Consider the following 21,761-nt stretch of genomic DNA (forward strand, 5'->3'; position numbering starts at 1 on the left):
CACGTCACGTGACAGCGCGCTCTCGGTCACGCCCCCTGACCCGCCCCCGGCCCGCCTCACTCCCGCCCCTTTCCAGCCTCCCACGACAGCCTTCCTTTCCGAAGCTGCCCGCCCCACTGCCCAAATACGCCCCTGCGCGAGACCCGGATGAAACGCTGACAGAGGGCGGGGCAGCACAGTGCGCAGGCGCTTGCTGGGCCACTTCCTGTCCTTGAGTTGAGTCCAGAGTTGGATCCTGGCCAGGGGCCCTGTGACTCACTATCCTATACACCCAATCCATGGCCAGTTTGCAATTCAAAAGTCTCCGAATAACTGAGGGACTGATCTTTCAAGCTAGAACTTTTCCGCAGCTTTTCGTCCAGCACTTTCCTGCCAGTTTATCATAGGCGATGGGGCAGTGACAAAAGCTGAGACTCAAAGCAATTTTATCTTTGAGGGAACTGGGAGTTCATTCTGAAGTGTTGGAAGACTGACAGCTGGGAAGGACTTAGAGCTCAGACTCCCGCCCAGTATCACTGGGCCTACAACCCTTTGCTTCAGTGCTCCGTTTTGGGGTAAAACACGGGACACCCAGCAATATTTGGAACATAAACTAAGAGGGTTTTTTTTCCCAAAAATTCAAGTTTAACTGGCATCCCTGGTTGTGTGTGTGTTGTTGTTGTTGTTGTTGTTGGCAGAGCTGAGGACTGCACCCAGGGCCTTATGTATGCTACCACTGAGCTATATCCCCAAGCCTGGGCATCCCATGTTTTGATTCGTTAAATCTGGTAACTTTACCCTTCCCATGTCATAATTCTTTCCTGTGCCATCTGTCTCTCCCCTTCTACAAGATCTTTCCCAACAACTTAAAAAAAAAAAAAAATCCTCAAATTTATCTCCCATCTTAAAATTTCCCTTCCAGCTACCTCTTTGTGCCTCTGATCCCTTTCATAGACAAACAAGCACGAAAGAGTTGTTTATATGCACTTCCAGTGCAATTTCTGTCCTTATCTATTATACATCTATAGCTTGCCATAAGAACACCACAATTTACAGATACATTACTGGAGATTTTCGGTTCTCATCTTGACTTAGTGCTCCTGTCTTCAAAGTGATTGACTACTTCCTTCTTTCTGAAATACTTTCTTCCCTTGACCCTTATATCCTTGCTGCTCAAAATGGCCCAACAGGATCATCATCATCACCTGGAAGAATGTTAGAAATGCAGAATTTCAAATGGACTCCTTACAGTCCCATTCTGCTAAATTCTACCCTCTAACATCCATGCTGCCACCCTTTCCTGTTCTTCCCCCAAGAACGTAAGGCTCCAGATGTGCTGTTGTTTGAGGATCCGCCAACATGCCATTCTGTTTGAGCCTTTGCACAAGGTGTTCCCTCTTGGTAACAATGCCATTCCCAACACGTGTCCTGCTTTTCTCCAACCTATATAATTCCTGCTCATCTTTAAAAGCCTAAACCATCCAGGCAAAATGGCACACACCTGTAATTCTAGCAACTCAGTAGGCTGAGGCAGGAGGATCACAAGTTTGAGGTCAGCCTCAGCAACTTAAGGCCCTAAGCAATTTAACAAGACCCTGTCTCAAAATTTAAAAAAAGAAAAAATGGGGGGCGTGCTGGATGTGGCTCAGTGATTATGTGCCTTTGAGTACCAAATAAATAAATAAAAGCCTAAACCATATGTTATTATCTCTGAAGATTTTCTTTCTGATACTAGGGATTAAATCAAGGACTTCGAACATGCGAGGCAAACTCTAAGAGACAGCCCCACTCCTTTTTATTTTATTTTGAGACAGAGTCTTGCAAAGTTGCTGAAGCTGTTAAAAATGCAGAATTTCAAATGGACCCCTTACAGTCCCATTCTGCTAAGTTTGATCCTCCTGCCTCAGTCTCCTTAGTAGCTGAGATTACAGTTGTGTCACACCTAGCCTTTAATATTACAGGTCGTTGGCTTGCTAATACATGGTTTTGGTTTTGGTTTTTGGTTTTTAAGATTTATTTAATCCTTTGTGGGTTTTTTTGTTTGTTTCTTTTTTCAGGGTTTTTTTTTGTTTGTTTGTTTATTTGTTTTTGGAAGATGGGGCGGCAGGAATTGAATCCAGGAGTACTTAACCACTGAGCCACATTCCCACCCCTTTTTATTTTTTATTTAGAGACATGTTCTTACTATATTAGTTAAGGCCTCACTAAATTTTTGAGGCTGGCCTTGAACTTGCAATCCTCTTACCTCAGCCTCCTGAATTGCTGGGATTACAGGCCTGTGCCACCATGCCCAGCTTGAACTATCATTTTTAATAAAAATAATAAATAACATTTTTTTGTGCTGACCACCTCACTAAGTGCTTTACTTGCATTTTCTCTTGTAAATCCTGGTGACAGTGCTATGGAACTCTGAGAAGGCCAAACAGGCATTAGGAGAAGTCCTAACCATCCCCAAATGTTGGCCAGCACTTCCAAGCCCAACCTGGTTATTGCAGAACCCATGTCCTTAACTATTTTGGCATAACACCTTTCTGATGCTTTGCCACCTATGCGTTGCCTGTGGGTTTTTTTTGTTTTGTTTTGTTTTTTTAATATTTATTTTTTAGTTTTCAGCAGACACAACATCTTTGTTTGTATGTGGTGCTGAGGATTGAACCCGGGCCGCACGCATGCCAGGCGAGCGCGCTACCACTTGAGCCACATCTCCAGCCCTGTTTTCTTTTTTTAATCAAGGTAAAAACATAGTAAAATTTATCATTTTTATTGTATATTTCTGCAACTTTTGACAAATGTCCACAGGTGTGTGCAGCCATACAAATCAAGGTACAGAATGGTCTTGTCATCCACAAAATTTCCCCCAATGACCGTTGGAAATGAGCTCTTACTCCACACCCAGCCCCTGCAACCACTGATCAGTTTTATGACCTTAGGGTTTCCTCTTATAATGTCATATATGTTGAGACTGACTTCTTTCACTTAGCACATGCATGATCAACCAGTGTTGCATATGTCAGTACTTCCTCCTTCTTGCTGCTGAATAGTATTTCCCTGGGTGTATGCACCACTATTTGTTTATCCATTCCTTATCTGTGGGACATTAGGGTTGTTTCCAGTTCAGGAAGATTATTAATAAAACTTTAATAAATACTTACAAGCAGGCATTTGTGTGGACATAGGTTTCTGCTTCACCTGGAAACATCTAGGAATGGGATTGGTGGTGATGCTTCTTTAACTTTCTCAGAAACTGCCAAATTCATTGTCAAGAGTGCCATGGCCATATTTTTAGCCTTAAACTATACAGCAGGAACCAATTCTAGGGAATGATGATGACCTTGATGGTGATCAAAGCTGACAAAGCCCCATGGTTTTAGCCACTATTCACAGTGCATTCTTCAACTTTGAATTCTCAACAAATGATTGTCCTGGTGCAGAGTAAATGTCCAACAAATCCCTGGACACTAAAGCTCTGGTTCCTCTGCTCCTTAGGAAGGATGTACTCTGCTTCTTGTTTTCCTCACAGTCTCTCCAGTGCTTCACTAAGTAGTGGTTTTTAATCTACAGCCATAGGCTGATGCATGCTGGTTGCAGCATGCTGTCATCAGGGATGATAAGAAAGTTTCTACTTTACTTCGCCATCAATAGGAACAGAAGCTGTGAGGAATGGATCATTTGGTAATGGGAGTCAAGGCAAGGAGTCTGATCTGAAATAGTTTGATTTGTAATGAAGTCAGGCCCATCACTTGGGACAGATTGCTTTTTCTGAAGATGGCTGTGATATCTTCCACTTGACATACTCTTCTAGACCATTTACTACACTTTCAAGAGGTAGAGTCAAGTTCCCTTCCCCTTTGCCCTTCTAGCCAGTGGAAGGTAGTAGAAGTAGTTTGACTGGCCAGGAGTGGTGGTGCACACCTGTAATCTCAGTGACTCAGGAGGCTGAGGCAGAAGGATTGAAAATTCAAGGGTAGCCTCAGCAACGTAGCAAGACTCTGTCTCAAAAAATTAAAAAAGGGCAAGGGACGTAGCTCTGTGGTTCAATTTCCAGTACAAAAAAAAAAAAAAAGCAAGAAGAGGAAGTAAAACAACAACTCCCTGTGCTTGGTCATGAGAGGTGGTCTAGCTTCCACCCCCTGCTTGCCAAAACATTCCCTTTGGAAGCAAAGCTGACACCTAATAAGTCCCAATGGCCTGAGGCTGCCTGGAGCCTGACCACAAGGAAAGGCCCACAAGTAGTTGCCCTATCGACAGCCCTGACTGAAATCCCAGCTGACACCAGCATCATCCGCAACCAGACATCTGAGTGAAAAATGCAACCAGATGATTCCAGCCCCGAGCGTCTAGTCATCCTCAGCATCAAATAATGCCCAAGACATCACGAGGCAGGACAAGATCCTCACTATGCCTTGTCTGAGTTCCCGAATCACCGAATGTGTCAACATGTTAAAATGGTGGATTTAAGTCAGTAGATTTTGAGGTAATCTACTCACAGTAATAGTGACTAGAACATCCTTGTCATGGACTGAATTATATCTCTCAAAAACATATGTTGAGCCAGGCATATGCCTGTAATCCCAGCAGCTCAGGAGGCTGAGGCGGGAGGATTGCAGGCTCAAAGCCAGCCTCAGCAACTTAGCAAGATCCTAAGACCCTAAGAATAAAAAAATAAAACAGCCTGGGAATGTGGCTCAGTAGTCCAGTGCCCCTGGGCTCAATTTCTGGCATAAACAAACAAACATGTTGGCAAATTAACTCCAAGTGCCTCAGACTGTAACATTATTTGGAGATAGTTTATCAAAAGGGTAAAAAAAAAAAAAGAAAGAAAGAAAGAAAAGAATCACAGAGCACAGTGGTACCTGTCTGTAATCCCAGCTATTAGGGAGGCTGAGGCAGGAGGATGGCAAATCTGAGGCCAGCCTGGGCAACACCCTGTGTTGGGTGTGTGGGAGACTCCCCGCTGAAGTTGAGTTTCCCGTCATGGTCACGAGAACATCACTGAATCCCTTACCCCTCCCCAAGGGCGCCAAGCTGAAGAGCGAAGAGTGCCAAATTCAAAGGTTTTTCTCAACCAATCCCCACAGGGCACAGTGCTGTTCCTGAGTCACCCTGCCAATCAGCACCTGCCACGTCCCCTATGCAACCTTTCTTAAGCAGAAGCTTGTAGCTCGCGCTCTCTTCTCTCTGCCCTCTGCCCTCCTCCCCGTCTTTCTCTCCTTTCTGCTCTCTTCCCTCTTCTCTGCTCTCTTTCTCTCTGCCCTCCTCCTCTCCTCTCTCTGCCTCTCCTTTTCTTCCCCTTTGGGCAGCCCCTCAATAAAATCTCTTGGGTTGGTGAGTCACTCACCTTTCACCCCGTCTCAAAATAAAACATAAAAAGGGCTGGGTGTAGCTCCATGGTGGAGTGGCCCTAGGATCAATCCCCAGTACAGGGGAGGGAGGGAGGAAGAGAGGAAGAGAGGGAGGGAGGGAGGGAGGAAGAGAAGGAGAGAGGGAGGAAGAGAGGGAGGGAGGGAGGGAGGAAGAGAGGGAGAGAGGGAGGGAGGGAGGGAGGGAGGAAGGGAGGGAGAGTGGGAGGAAGAGAGGGAGGGAGGGAGGAGGGAGGGAGGAAGGGAGGGAGAGTGGGAGGAAGAGAGGGAGGGAGGGAGGAAGAGAGGGAGGGAGGGAGGAGGGAGGGAGAGTGGGAGGAAGAGAGGGAGGGAGGGAGGAAGAGAGGGAGAGAGGGAGGGAGGGAGGAGGGAGGGAGAGTGGGAGGAAGAGAGGGAGGGAGGGAGGAAGAGAGGGAGAGAGGGAGGAAGAGAGGGAGGGAGGGAGGAGGGAGGGAGGAAGGGAGGGAGAGTGGGAGGAAGGGAGGGAGGGAGGGAGGAAGAGAGGGAGGGAGGGAGGAAGAGAGGGAGGGAGGGAGGAAGAGAGGGAGGAGGGAGGGAGGAAGGGAGGGAGAGTGGGAGGAAGAGAGGGAGGGAGGGAGGAAGAGAGGGAGGAGGGAGGGAGGAAGGGAGGGAGAGTGGGAGGAAGAGAGGGAGGGAGGGAGGAAGAGAGGGAGGGAGGGAGGAGAGAGGGAGGGAGGGAGGGAGGAGGGAGGGAGGAGGGAGGGAGGAAGGGAGGGAGAGTGGGAGGGAGGGAGGAAGAGAGGGAGGGAGGGAGGGAGGAAGAGAGGGAGGGAGGGAGGAGGGAGGGAGAGTGGGAGGAAGAGAGGGAGGGAGGGAGGAAGAGAGGGAGAGAGGGAGGAAGAGAGGGAGGGAGGGAGGAGGAAGAGAGGGAGGGAGGAAAGAAGGAAGGAGTCATGAGGGGCCCTGTACCAATAAAGCAGGTGTCCATGTAGACAGGGGGTAATTGACACAACACACACACACACACACACACACACACACACACACACACACACGGAAGGGCACCATGTGACCATGAAGACAAGATGAGAGTAAGAGAGATGCTTCTCCAAGCCAAGGAACACCGAAGGTTGCTAGCAACCACCAGAAGCTAAGTGAGGGGTGCACAGCCTCAGAAGGAACCAAACCTGCCCACACATGGCTCTTGGACTTGAGACCTCCAGAACTAGAAGACCATCAGTTTCTGTTTTAGGCCACCCACTTCATTGAGTCATCTCAAAGGGTGAGAAGCCATTGACGTGAGGAGATTGGGGGGTAAGAGCTAAACATCTGAGTGAGGGTCATCCATGGAGAGGAGATGTCTGAAATCCAGGGAAGCATCCATAACCAGCAGCCCCAGAAAAGAAAAGTAAGGAGCCCAGATAGGCTCTTGGGAGGAAAAGGTGTTGCTGCTGCCCAGAGAGAAGTACCAGGTGGGCCAGGCTAGACGCAGGGGCAAGTCTCAGAGCAGAAGGGGAAAAGGACCAGTTGGTAATGTCGCATTGGCAGAAGCATCAAGGAGAATGGGGCTGGCCAATGGCCACAGATGTGGAGGCTGAATGTCCCCTGCACAGTGAGAACAAAGAGTTGGGGTGATGAGGAAGAGGGTGTAGAAGTTTGAAAGAAGATAGAGGGGAAGGGTGGAACTTGAGTGCGGAGGGCAGTCGCCGTTGGATTGGGACCCGCTATGGTTTGGAAGTTTGTCCCCCCAAGTTTCCTGTGATAATATTAGGAGACAGCGGTGCCTTGAAAAGGCAGGGCCTGTTGGAAATTCATGAGCTCAGGGGGTACTGCCCTCAGGACAGAAGTAGGGTCGTTCTTCCTGGGATTCCCAGTTCTCCTGAGACTGAGAGGCCCTCCCCACTCGGGTCTTCCAGCCCTGTCTAGGGGCTCTTCCTTTCACAGGCTTCCGCCATCCCATCACCATGTGTGACACAGGCAGGGGCCCCAGCCAGGACCAGTGCTAGGCTGCACCTTCAGCCGCTAGAATTGTGAGCTAAATAAACGTCTTTTCTTTATAAAGTACTCAGGCATTGCTCACTGTAGTGGAAAACGGACTAGCACAGAAGCCTGAGAGGGCTGGGTACCTCCTGGAGAGCAAAGGGAGACCACAGGGAAAAGAATGGCTGAAGAAAACGCTCCAGAGAACTGAGCGGCCATCAACAGGACTCAGAAATGGTACTAAGGAAATAAATTCACTTTTGTGTTTGAAAAACAGGTTTTATCATAAAGTACTTGCATATTTTTTCTTTTTCTTTCTTTCTTTTTTTTTTTTCATACCACGGATTGAACCCAAGAGTGCTTAACCACTGAGCCACATCCCCAGCCCCTTTTTATTTTTTGAGACAGGGTCTTGCTAAGTTGTTTAGGGCCTCACTAAATTGCTGAGGCTGGCTTTGAAACTGGTCATCCTCCTACATCAGCCTCCCAAGCCTCTGGGAATAAAGGCATGTGCCACTGTGCCTGGCTCTCTCTCTCTCTCTCTCTCTCTCTCTCTCTCTCTCTCTATATATATATATATATATATATATATATATATATATATATTTTTTTTTTTTTTTCTCATTTCCAAACTCTAGAGGTAAAAGACAATTAAGTCATTTTTAAAATCTTGAAATATAGTAAATGTGTCCTTTCACCCAATACCCCATGATGTGTCTCAAAATGTTAACCATTTTCTTCTGCGTCTTTTGCCTATTCAGGGTTTCATTTTTCTGTTGCTCCTGAGGGTTCTTCCCACATGTTGTTTAACATTCTTCTCATTTTCTGTGCGGTCATAGATTCCCCTCTCTTTTTTTATTAGCTGTTAGTTAATAAAAGAGTAGTGGCCATGGTGGTAGTTGTTATCATAGCAAAGCAATATATGTTTATGGTTTTAATAGAGTTCAAAGCCAATCACGTTGGTGCATGTCTGGAATCTTAGCAACTTGGGAGCCTGAGACAGAAGGAACACAAGTTCGAGGCCAGTCTTCGGCAATTTAGTGATACCATCTTTCAAAATAAGAAGTAAAAAGGCTGGGGATGTGGCTCAGTGGTAGAGCACCCTTGGATTCAATCCCCAGTACCACATGCAAAAAAAATTTTTAGAGTTCAAAAACATATACAAGAAAATTTAACTCCCTCAGACCTATAGGACCCTGGGGTTGTCTTCCCCTCAGTTTTGTATCTCATTTTTCCCGAAATATTGTATGCATAAATACAATATGTATGATGCTGGGAATACAATAGTGATCCTAAAGTCCACCTGATTTCTGACGTCATGAAGCCTGCAGTCTTCTCAGGCAGAGACACGGCTTCATGTCTCCTCTCTAACACAAACACAATGAACCCAGCTCAGCATTACTAGGCATACTGCTGGGCTCCAGGGCTTTCCCAAGGAACACTATGCCTGGAGTCCTCCATGTTTTTTGTTTATTTGATAGTGGAGATTGAACCCAGGGGCTCTTAACCACCCAGCCACCTCCTCAGCAATCCCCTTCTTTTTTTTCAGACAGGGCCTTAGGCTTCGCTAAATTGCTGAGGCTGGCCTCAGACTGCCTCAGCCTCCTGAACTGCTTGGATTACAGGTGTGAGCCACTACGCCCAGCTCACATTTTGTTTTAATGGCTACCCAGCTCTGCATATTTATGTGTCTGTACCATGGTGGATTTAACCAATCCCATGCTGATAGTCATTCTGATCATCACCACATTTTAGCTGTGACTAACAACACTGTCATGAGTACTGCCCCTTAAATTTATCTTTTTTTTCATTTTTTATATTTACCTATAGGATAAATTCCAAAGTCAAAACAGTGAACATCTGCTGTTTTTCACGACTGGTCTGCACTTGAAATACTTTCCCATGTTTGGGGAAATGCGAATCTTGGTGAGAGGCAGGACCTGCCTCCTTTCACAGAAAACACAAAATGGAGATGGTACACCTTCCCGCCCCACCCCCACCCCCCACACAGGGGCATGTGACTGAACTCGCCTGACGCTGAATCTGGAACAAACGACCTGAAGAAGCAGGACACCGACCTGAAGAAGCAGGACACCGCAGAGCTCTGGCCAGCCAGGGCAGCAGCACCACCCCTGGCTGGTTCCCAAGACGTGCTTTCTGGCCACCCGTCAGCTGGCCTCCTGCCTGCTTGCTTAGGTCGGCCCCCCAGCCCTGCTAGCGATTCTGGGAGCTCCTCAGTGTGTCTTCAGTCAATCTCTCTTCTGCTTACGTCAGTCTGCCTTCGATTATGTGACTTTTGTTTAAGGGCCCTGATGGATTCTGTGGTGGTCAGCTCCAAGATGGCTCCCAGTGATTCTTGCCAAGAACGCTGACCTATGCAACCCGCAAGTGTGATTAAGGACACTGTGGCCTACACGTTCCTCTCTCTTGCTTCCCAGAATGCTGAAGTATAACACCAGAGAAGCCCGCGGAGGCCAGTGGAGAGTGGACAGTGGAAGCTTTATTAAAGGACAGTAGAAAAGACTTCTCCCTGGAGGGAGAAAGGGACCCGAAAGGCAGAATCCGTGGAAGGGGGAGGTCTTCCCTTTTTCACAGCTAAGGTCACCTTTTAGTCCTTCCACACTCCTGTCCTTTGTTTCCCTCTGTCCTGCAGTGATGGAATGAAGGTGGGAAGGCCCAAAAGGTGGGGGCTGGGTGGGCAGGAAGGGCCTGGGATGACTTTTGATTAGCACTTCCCTCTCTGTTTGCTGGGAGCTGTTTCATTAACAGTTCCTTAGGAGGGGTTCCTGCCTTGGGGACAGTAACATTTCAATTCCCCGAGTGCTGCTCTGCTTTCCTGGACTCCATTCTCTATAATGGCCTCCATTTTATTTATCTTCCTGGATATTAGACCCGGTTTACCTAGCTACACTAACTACCTGTCCTCAAATCTGGCTTCAGTAGCACTTGCTCTGGGGGAAGGCAGCTGTCATGGTGTGAGGACACAAAGCGGCCCCCTGGAGAGGGTGGCGTGGCAGGTAACTGAGGCCTCTCGCCAACAGCCAGCACTAACTTGCAAATCCTGTGACTGAACCACCTTGGAAGTAAGCCATTCTCCAGCCCCAGTGAAGCCCTCAGATGATGGCAGCCCCATGAGAGACCCTGAGCCAGACCCACCCAAGTTAAACTACTTCTGAATTCCTGACCCTCAGAAATTGTGTGAGATAATACATGCTAATTATTATTTTAAGTAACTAAGTCATTAGGTGAATTGTTAGTGCAAAAATAAGTAACTAACACAGATACAATTTGTTTTTGATTTTGTTAGTACTAGGGATTGATCCCTAGGCCTTGCACATGCTAGGCAAGCACTCTGCCACTGAGTTATATCCCTAGCCCTTTAGTAAATTATTATTTTGAGACAGAGTCTTGCTAAGTTGCCCAGTCTGGCCTTAAACTTCCATCCTCCTGCCTCAGCCTCTAGGAACAGGGTTCAGGCATGTGCCACCATGCCTGGCTTACAGATATACTTTTTAATGTTAATGGTCCACCAAATTGTCCTTCAAAAAGGCAACAGCAGGCCAGGGGCTGTGGTACACACCTATAATTTCAGCTACTCAGGAGGCTGAAGCAGGAAGATTCTAGGTTAGCCTGGGCAACGTAGGATAAAAAGGGCTGGAGATGGGGCTGGGGTTGTGGCTCAGCGGTAGAGCACTTGCCTCGCATGTGTGCGGCCCTGGGTGCGATCCTCAGCACCACATAAAATAAATAAAATGAAGGTATTGTGTCCAATTACAACTAAAAAATAAATATTAAAAAAGGAGGGCTGGGGTTGTGGCTCAGTGGTAGAGCACTTGCCTAGCATGTGTGAAGCCCTGGGTTCGAGTCTCAGCACCAACTAAAATAAATATATATATTTATGGTCTGGGGATGTGGCTCAAGCGGTAGCGCTCTTGCCTGGCATGCACGGCGCTGGGTTTGATCCTCAGCACCACATACAAATAAAGATGTTGTGTCCACTGAAAACTAAAAAAAATAAATATTAAAAAATTTTTTAAAAGGGGGGGAGCTGGAGATATAGTTCAGCATGGTGTGCCCTGGGTTCAATCCCCAGTACCACAAAAGTGACTGGTTTCTGACAACACTGGAGGAAAGCAGGGGAACTACCCTTAATGAGTTTCCATCCTCCACACCTCCCCAGGCTGGAGAACCCTAAATGGGCCCCTGAGGACCCCATGGCCATTACAGGACCCAGAGGATATCTCTGGAACCATTGGCCAGGTGGGCAGAAATGGGCCAAAATCTGGCCTGGTGGACAGCAAGGAGACAAGGTCAAAAGCACCAGTTCCCATGATCAGACCCAGCAAGCTCAGCAATTGCCAGTTGCAGGGTCACAGCAGGTGAGCAGACACATGGGTAGGAGTCTCCCTGGGCTGGTTAGCAAAGAGCCCCAAAAAACTAGGTAAGTGGACATCTGCCCTCGGGGTCAAGACAGCATCCAGGACTGAACATTTCTGGGTCACTGTAGCTTGGACCGAAAGAGAGAGTGGTGGATAGAAAGGAGACCCATGTGTACCCGAGCACTGATCATATGCCAGGCATGGAATCATTCCCATTCTGCCACAGTAGCCGGTAAAACCTCTTTTTTTAAATAAAGTTACCCACCTTCAGGTATTCCATTATAGAATCTAAAGTGCTTAGATGTTTCCTGACATCAGTCATGTCAGTAGTGCATACTTGCAATCTCAGCAACTCGGGAGGCTGAGGCAGGAAGAAACCAAGTCCAAGGCCAGTCTCAGCAATTTAGCAAGGCCCTAAGCAATTTAATGAGACCCCCCTGTCTCAAAATAAAAAAATAAAAAGGGGTGGGGATATAGCTCAGTGATAGAGCACCCCTGGCTTAACTTCTCAGTACCACAAAAATAAATTTTAAAAAATAAGCTTTCTGACACCAGTGGTCAGGAATCCTGCCTTTCCCATCCCTCTCTGCTGAAAAATCCCATCACATTCTTGTGAAGTCAACATGCAGGGACTGTGACATGCCAGGCAACACACTAGGCCTCCGGCAGTGGGCAAGGCCAAGCTCATGTCCACAGAAGGGTTCATGGTTCAAACAAGAAGGCAGAGGAGTCAGGAGCGGGATACTGAATGCTGCTGTAGGATTGCAAGAGGGACAATCTCAAGGGGAAATGGGAACCCTGGACGGGGCTCCTTGTCCAGCATGGGGCACCACGGGGGCTTCCTGATGATACTCTCAGGAGTAGTTTGCCATGGGAGGGAGGAGGAGAGAGGGAGGGAGTGCCAATCAGAAGAAGCAGCGTGTGCAAGGGGCTGAGGGGGTGGCACCTTCCAGGAGCTGCTGTGCGCTGCTGTAAAGTCCCTGTTCCCAGGACAGAGGGAGAGAGGGAGGAGCAGGAGGTGGGGCAAGGCCAGTAGGCCCCAGATCTGAAGAGTGGGAATCAAAAATGGAAGAGAAGATGTTAGGATGAGATTTGCATTTTATGAAGATGATTCCAACTGCAAGGTGGTCAGTCAGGGCAAATGAGGGTAGAGAAACATTGGGTCCCTGCAGAGACCCAGGAAAGGAGCCAGGAAGAGTTGTCCTTGGAGTGGAAGCGGGAACCTGTTATGGTTTGCATCTGCAGTGTCCCCCCAAAGCTCCTGGGTTCGTGCGGGAATATTTGGAGGTGAGATGACTGGATTGCGAGAACTGTAACCTAAGCCGCCGTACATCCTGGTTTGAAGGGACTCACTGGGTGGTAACCATAGGCAGATGGGGAGGGGCTGGGGCACTGAGAGGGGGCGCTGGAAGGGTTCCCCTTCCCGGCCCCTTTCCTTTCCTCTCTATGCTCCTGGCTGCCGTGAATGGAGCAGCACATCATCCTGCCCTTGTGCCATGATCTGGCTCTCCGTGGGCCCAGAACAGTGGAATTGACCCACAGAACCTCTGAAGCCATGAGCCAAAATATACTTTTCCTCCTTTAAGTTGTTTCTGTTACTTATTTCAGTCATAGCGATACAAAGCTACTAACAGAACCATAGGTGGGAGCAACTTCGGCAGGATGTCATGACCAGATGGGAACAAGGGCAGTGTACGTCTGGTTTTTTTGGTTATCTGACCCAATATATGTTCTAAATCCTTTTATGTTATTATTATTATTATTATTTTGGTACCAGAAATTGAACCCGGGGGTGCTTAACCATTGAGCCACATCCCCAGACCTATCTATTTATTTTTATTTTGAGACAGGGTCTAAGTTGCTTAGGGTCTCACTAAGTTGCTGAGGCTGGTCTTGAACTAGAGATCCTCCTGCCTCAGCCTCCCCAGTTGCCAGGATTACAGGTGTACACTGCCACACCCAGCCATATTCCCAGCCCTTTTCATTTTAAAACAGGGTCATGCTAAATTGCCCAGACTGGCTTTGAATTTGTAATCCTCCTGTCTCCACACTAGAATTTTCTGGGATTACAGGCTTGTACCACCAAACCCCACTCTCTCCCTTGGGTAAATTTGAAGGAGCACAGTAGCTGGATCATATGCTAAGGACCTCTCTATTCTTTTTGGGCCCTCCCCTCTGATGAAGAGATTTGGAATGTGACCCTAGGTAGAAAAACAATGTTTGAGAATGGTAGGTTATGGGTTGGTGCAGAAATAGACTGATCCTCTGGGAGAGCAAAGGGTGTTCCCTTAAGGCCTGGGTCCTTGCACAGGTGGCCTGAGCATCCTGATATCATACCTGGGAGAGGCACTGACCTTGTCAGCATTTCAAGGGGTCTAGAAGCAAAAGGATTAAGCTAGAGATATGACCAGTGGCTGGAAGCACGCTCGCTGGTGTGAAGGAGGTGCAGGGGAGAGTAGCCGACAATCCTAGTATCCCGAACTTCCAGTGAAAATCCTCCCTCCAGTTCCCGTTCCTAACTATGCTACAGGAAATCCCTGTCAACAGAAGCCCAGGGCTGGACTTGGCCCCCATAGAACACATGCTTCTTCCTCCTAAAGTCAAAGAAGACTCAGGTACATTGTTGTGATGGCCAAGTTCATTTGCACAGTTTATTTAAAAAGAAAGAGCTTTAAGGTAGAAATGCAGATGGTTTCTTTATCCTAAAGAGAGAAGTTGCAAAAGAGAAGTAATAAATATGACAATAGGAAATATTCTTTTTAAAAATACAACAAGACCCTGGTCCGTGTGAGCAATCCCAAGAACTCACAAATATAAAAATCTATCATAGGGGTAAGAACATATTTACCTCAATACCTTGAAGCAGATGTTGGAAATTGGCTCGATGGAGAGGATGGCCATGACTTTGGGGATTTCAAAAGGCACTGGTTGGGTCCCTGACCTCGTGGGAACCTGAGGGGTCCACTGTGATATGATCTGCAGAGTTAGAGTTGACCTGGAACCCCTCTACTCATTAGCAGTACTTCTAGTGATGGCTTCCTTCTCACAGGTGAGTAGCAGGCACTTAGGTGTGGAAGACAGAAGGAGGGAGACACGGAGGAGGGGAATGAAGAGGGAGGGCCAGGGGGGTGCTACAGGCCAGTGCTCCCCGTCTTTATGCTGAGTCCTCTCCTGCTGCAGCTCCCCGTGCTGGAGAGCGGGTGGGCAGTGGTCCACCTGGCCTCCTTGGATCCTGCCACCACTACAGAAGGCCACACAAAAGCAACTGGCAGAATCTGACCAAGAAAGAACAGAAATGGGAGGAGAGAAGGATTTCCCAAGAAAATGGCAAGCTAACATGTCCTCTGAGGACCACAAAAGAAAGAATTTCTATACAAATGAGCACAACAGGCTACTCACTGGCGTGGAGCAAGGGAAGGGGAAGGCTGAACCCGGCTTCAGGGGAGGGCAGAGAGGTGAGCAAGGGGGACTTGGCCATCCCATGACCCTCTTGCAGGGGCAGGACAGTGGGGGGGCGGCAGCCCCTTGCCACCCAAGTGAGGCTGAGGAGAGGCCTGGGGCCAGGCAGGAGGCTGGGAGGGGCCTGCAGGGGTAAAGATGCTGGGCCATCCCTCCTGGCACCGTGGAGGCACCGCTGTGGGCGGAGGTCAGGGTCTGCTGGACTATGCGCTGAATGCAGCCTTGAGTTCCAGGAAGGCTGCCTGGCGGAGCCTTCTCTTCTCCTCCTCCTGCTTCCGCTCATCTTGCTCAGCTTTTAATTCGGCTTCAAACTTGCTGGCAGAGGACAAGGCCTGGGCCTGCAGAGAAACGGCACACAGGGACAGTTAGGTGTGGGGAGGGACCGCGGTGCGCCCAGCCAGCAGCTGCAGGGCCGTGGAGGGCAGGAGCCCGGCGGACACGCCTGCCTGTGGGCCTCAGGAGTCCCCTGCTGTGGCGCACACGCTGCTGGCTGTTATGGCTGGATCTGAAATGTCCCCCAGAGATTCGTGTGTTGAAGACTTCTTCCCCGGGACAGCAGTGCTCAGAGTGACTGGACATGAGGGCTGGCTCCCGGGACTCACCGCTGAATGGATTATTGGGAGGTGGTGGGACTGCAGCGGGTGAACCTAGTTGGAGGACGTGGGTCCTTGGGTGCACGCCGTGGGGGACCACACCTTGTCCCTGGCCCCTGTCTTTCTCTCTTCCTGGCTGCCGTGGCCGACAGTTGTGCTCCACCACACACCCGGCCACTGTGCTCTGGCTCACCACAGGCCCAAGCCATGCAGCCCGCAACCATGAGCCAGCACAGACGGCTCCTCCTCTAAGTTGACTTCTAGCCACTCAGGTTGCTCTCTTCTTTTTCAGGATACTGTTTAACATCCCTGCTAACTATTCACTCTGTGTGTGCGTGTGTTGCTGCTGGGAACCTTGGACATATTCAGCAGGCATTCTACCCCTCAGCCACACCCCCAGCCCTTACCCACACCCTCAGCCCTTACCCACTTTTACATTCCTTGAATTTCACAATAATATTGTAACCTTCTAGGGGAAAAGGCAGAAGCAAAGGCCCCCTTGCTGGGTTCTGGTTGGTACTGCGTCCATCTGTCCATCTATTGTGGCAAAGGGAAGCCCTTACCATACAGATTCCTCCAAAGACTTCAGTTTTTATTGTTGCCATTGTAGTCTGAGTTTTCTCTAAATCAGTCATTCTAAATTTACTTACAAATATTAACATGTTTTTGTCAGGGATGGGAGTAGAAAGCGGCACCATTTTTTTTTTAAGGCTGTTTGGTGAAACTACACATACACATTATTATTATTTTTAAGGTGGACACAATATTTTATTTTTATGTGGTGCTGAGGATCGAACCCAGTGCCTCATGCCTGCCAGGGGAGAGGGCTACCACTTGAGCCACATCCCCAGCCCCCCATTTGGGTTTTTTTTTTTTTTTTTTTTTTTTTTTAAAGAGAGAGAGGAGAGGGAGGGGGAGAGAGAGAGAATTTTTTAATGTTTATTTTTTAGTTTTCGGCAGACACAACATCTTTGTTTGTATGTGGTGCTGAGGATCGAACCCGGGCCGCACGCATGCCAGGCGAGCACGCTACCGCTTGAGCCACATCCCCAGCCCCCCATTTGGGTTTTTTAAACCTAACAATTTGTCTTCAAAAACATATCAGATAAATCCATCTAAAAATCCTTTATCCTAGAACTGATTACCCGCCACCGTGTCTCATCCATTTGGTAAAATTCCTTAACAACACATTGGGTGTGTACATTATTTTAATAAAGACTATTAAACTGCTCTCAAAAGTAGCTATTCCTACTCACACCCCACCATCACGGACCAGAGGTGCTCATTTCCCCACAACTTTGCCAAGATTATTATTAACATTCTTCCCTCTTGCCAATCTGATAAGCAAAAAAAAAAAAAAAAACCTGGCACCTTTTATTTCCTCTTTGGTGAATTGACTACTTGTATACTTTACCCATTTTCCAGCTGGGTTTTTTTTTTTTTTTTTTTTCTATGTGCAGTTCTCTGTTAGGTATTAACTCTTGTTATATTTTTAGTTACTTTCTCCCCGCCTTTTGTGTGTCTTTAACTTTAAGGTGTCTTGACCACAGAAATATGTAAGATACATAATTTTATTCATTTATTTATTGGCAGTACTGGGGATGGAACTGGGGGTGCTCTATCACTGAGCTACATCCCCAGCCCTTTTTATTTTGATACAAGATCTCACTAAGTTGCACAGGCTGGCCTCAAACTTGTGATTCCCCCACCTGCTGTTGGGATTACTGGTGTGTACAGGTGTGCACCAATGTGCCCAGCTTTTTTTTTTTTTCAAGAGGCCTCACAAAGGTAGTGCCTGGGCCCACTGGGACACCAGCTTTCCTATTCAGGCTGGGTCATCAGTAGGGCTCAGCCCTCCTCCCTCATCTCTTTCCCCTTAGCAGTCACCCCCTTTCCCACTCTCTTTATTCTCCTTTCGCCTCCCCCTGTGCTTAGGAAGGACGGGAAGGCCAGACCCTGGGCTGTTCCCGTTATGTCCCTGAGTCCAGGGGCCCACTCTGGAGCTGGCTGTACCTGCTCAAACACCAATGGTGTTTCAATTCTCGTAAATTTTGTGAGTTGGGTATTAAATACAGCTATTATAAAAAATTAAATTATTTGAGACTATAATCATACTAAAAGCAAAAGTTTTATATATATATATAATTGAGAATTGAGCCCAAAAAAGTTGCCATGTCCTGCTTACATTTTTACATTTTACTATTATCTATGCCTTTGGTTACCTATTTCTTCTATACCTCTGTGATATTGTTTTGTTTTGTTTTTGTTTCAGTGCTGGGGATCAAACCCACAGCCTCGCACCTGCTAGGCAAGCCCTCCACCACTGAGCTACATCCCTAGCCTGGTATCCATAGGATGGAAATACTGATGGTGATGTATCATTGTTACCGTGAATCTCCCTTGAAAGCAACTGCGGTGTGACTGTCGACATCATAGAGAGCCACTGAAGCTACATCTTTGGGCTTGGTTTATTGTTTCGTTGACTGTCTATACAATCTTGTTTTAAAGCAATGGAAAATCACGTTTAAAGTGCCCATGAAACTTGGAAGTTTGTGGAGTCTGTTGCCTTTACATGACAAACAGCTCTGAAAATTTGAGAGAATATTCTTCTAATATTCCATTCATTAAGGAATGAAGCTTCAAAATATATCCTTTTATTTGTTTTCTTACAAATTTACTTAAAATATCAACCAACATTCATATTGGAACTATGTTCTCTTGTGCATTGCAACCACAAAATAGCTATAAATACAAGAGTCCAGCAAAAATCAAGGACTGCATTCTCTGAGAATTAATAGGCTGTGCCCAATTGACAATAAAAGCAGTGTGTATCCATTGTTTGTGAATTTTGTGCTGTATATTGTTTATAAAATTAATAATACACTTACACGCATGTGTAAGTGCATATTGTGTGCGGAGAGTCAGCTACTAGGCATTTACTGACAAACCACTAAGCTTCAGCTCCCTCTGCAAAATGGGACCAAACACGTACCTCTAAAGTCTTTGTGCAGCATTAGACAAAACACGAATCTCAAGCACTTGGCAGAGGGTGTGACCCAGCACCAACTCCCCTGTGCTTGTTAGTCACCCAACCTCCCCACCCTTCCTGGCCAGGTTAGAGGAGGGAAATTCTTGCCATCTCTTCACTTGAGGTATTTCTTCTGTCCACTATAAAAGTCCACCGGTTCTCTGGATCCTATACCCCCTAAGTCCTTGTGTTATCCAGCAACCCCCCCCCTTTTTTCCTTCTTTCTATTTTGGTACCAGGGATTGAACCCAGGGGTGCTTAACCACTGAGCCACGTCTCCAGCCCTTTTTATGTTTTATTTTGAGACAGGGCCTCGCTAAATTGCTGAGGCGGCCTTGAACTTGAGATCCTCCTGCCTCAGCCTCCCAAGTGCCAGGATGACAGGCATGAACCACCATGCCTGGCTACCCCATTTTGTTCTTGTCTTCTGTGTCTTTGTCTTCCCAACTGTTTCTCTTTAACCTGAACATTCTGACATCTTCCCCAGGCTATGAAATAAACCAAAAAGTTCTTCCCTGAACCCAAGCTACTCTCCCCACCTGGGTCCAGACCTTTCCTTGACAAGATGCCCAACTAGCAGGGCTCTCCCTCCAGTTCCCGTTCACTCTTCATCCTACTGTGATCTGGACCTCGTGTGAACCTGGGCCCTCAAAAATCTCTTCTGACCCATTTGCGGGGCCCAAGACCTCTGTTCGGGCCTCATCTGATTTAATCTGTGTTTCTTTGTTGTTTCCTGTTTGTTTTTTCAGCACTGGGAATGCAACCTAGGCAAGCACTCTACCCCTGAGCCACTCCCCAGCACTAATCTGAACATAGCTCGCTTCCCCCAAATCAGTATTTCTTTAGGGTTTCCTTGGACCTCTGATTACTCACTCATTCTTCTTCTCTGTGGGGAAATGCGAGCCTCCCCCACAGTCCCGTCCATCATGACTGACCGTTGGTCAATCTCCTTGAATGCTTGGTTTCACCTTTTTACTTGTGAAGAGATGGTTCCTGCAGTCTGTGACACTGGATGCATACGAAGTATCCATTTCTTCCCTTCTTTCTTCCTGTGAGAAACTCGCCTGCATGTGGAGAGTGACCCCGCTGCTCCTGACTCCAGGAGGGACCCACGGGGCAATGACATTCTAGCCCTTGCCAATGGTGGGGTCAGGAAGGGACACGTATGGGAGAATTACTGCACAACCCTGGATGTCCAGTACCCCCATCCTCCTAGTAGCATACTTACAAGTGGGCACGTGGTTCCCAGGGAAAAAAGACTTACTTGTAGCCTTCTATTCAGTTTCTGCCTAACAAGATGTGATCAAAAGCCATTTGCACCAATGTGACACCCATCAAATAGAGGCATGCCTGAAGTCACTTCAGACCTGACACCAAAACTCATTTTATAACTTTCTCTCCTCAAACACTCCCGTGGCGGGAGGCAATCTTGAATTAAAATCTCAGTCCCTTTCCCCGCAGCTCTCACACCACGGCCCACGACGTCTCAGCCCCCACTGGGTGGACATGAACACACAGAGTTCTAGAGTTCTGGGTTCAGGTTACCCCTCCCTGCCCCAGGCCACGGCCCTCCTCGGACCTACATTCTTCTCCAGACATCTGTGGAATCTCTTCCCAGGCAAGTCCACCCTTGTACTGCCACCCCTGGGAGCATCAAGGACCTGCTTAAACCCCCCGGGGTCTCCGGCGCCTGCAGCTGTGGAGTCCACTCCAGGCGGTGCCTGGGACCAGCCTGCACAGCTGCTCAATGACACATTTCCTGGGCCTGGGAAACTCGTCCAGAGGTGGTCCTGATGCTCAGAGGCTGGGGAAAGACCTTCCCAGCAGGCGTCCCTCAGCCTGGGGCAGGTCAGAGCTCCCCGAGTGTGTCCCTTGCGCCCAGGAGTCACCAGCCTCAGTCATCTACCACATGTGCCACTGTCGGCCAAAGGGTGGCAAGTGCTGGCCCAGTTCTTTCATCTCGGCTTCCACTCCAGACACATCGCCAGCCCTGCTCCCTCACGCATCCCATGTCCTCACCACTCTGGGACACCTCTCCATGACACTCCCTGCCTCCGTGCCTTGGAACCCTCACATTTGCTGTTCCCACCACCAGAATGCCTTCCCTTCCTTGATTACAAGGTGAATCCCCATTCATCTCAGAACATCTGTCACCGGTGTCAGCTCCTAAATGGCCTCTCCCAAATTCAAGCCGTGATGCCCTCCATTCGTCATTCAAGCCAACGTTTATTGAGAGCTATTACGCACCAGGCACTGTAATTACAAAGATAACACGCCCACGCTGCCTTTGAGTCTGGCTGAGGAGGCAGACATAGAAGCATAAAGAGTGGAAAAAATTTATTGTTATGCTTTTCATCTTTTCTCCTGCTTATAAAAATAATATGCACTCATTATAAAACATTACAGAAATATAAAAAAAGTCCCTCTGACATAACCATGACTAATAGTTTTGCATGTAATTTTCCAGGTTGTATTTAATATTTCACAAAATCATGGATGGCATACATTGCTTTGCTTAATTTATTTTGGACATCTGTCCACATAGAGACGCTGTCACACCTCATTCTTTCATGACAGTGCAAGCACGTGGCAGCACCACAATGGACTCTTTCTCTGATAACAGAAATTTTGGTTGTTTCCAATTTTCCTCTGTCATCCACAATGCCAAACAGAAATTCTTGTCCAGACATTCTATGTGCATTTGCATGAATGCTCACAGATAAAACCCAGAGGTAGAATGTTAACAGCGAGTCCCAAGCTGCTCTACAGAAAGATCAGCTGGTCCTCACTGCGGCTGACCATTAGCAGCCCGAACAGCTCCGTGTGCACTAGAGGCACACAGGGCGGGGTGGACTTGCCTGCCCTGGAGAGTCAGGAAGAGCAGCCTGAGGGGCCAACCCTGAGGGCAGTTCTGGAAGGAGCAGAGTTTGCTAGGCAGAGATGTTGAGGTGGGGCTCCAGACAGAGGGACAGTGAGGTCCAGGCGTGAAAAGGGCCTGGCAGCACTTGAAGCGGGTGGAAGG

At 47.9% G+C, this 21,761-nt stretch overlaps 1 protein-coding gene across 2 annotated transcripts in view; it reads right to left on the minus strand.

Annotated features, from left to right (window-relative positions):
* Nucleotides 1-14,296: 14,296 nt before the first annotated feature.
* Nucleotides 14,297-21,761, minus strand: part of Efhd1 (EF-hand domain family member D1) — a 38,824-nt gene continuing 31,359 nt past the window's right edge. For both annotated transcript variants that reach the window (XM_027941955.2, XM_071619340.1), the window contains exon 4: nucleotides 14,297-15,456. In XM_027941955.2, coding sequence (XP_027797756.2) covers nucleotides 15,322-15,456 — 135 coding nt within the window. In that variant the 3' untranslated portion in view covers nucleotides 14,297-15,321. The remainder of the gene's footprint in view (nucleotides 15,457-21,761) is intronic.

Source organism: Marmota flaviventris, chromosome 11 (assembly GCF_047511675.1).
Source record: "Marmota flaviventris isolate mMarFla1 chromosome 11, mMarFla1.hap1, whole genome shotgun sequence".
In the NCBI taxonomy this organism is placed as follows: Eukaryota; Metazoa; Chordata; class Mammalia; order Rodentia; family Sciuridae; genus Marmota; species Marmota flaviventris.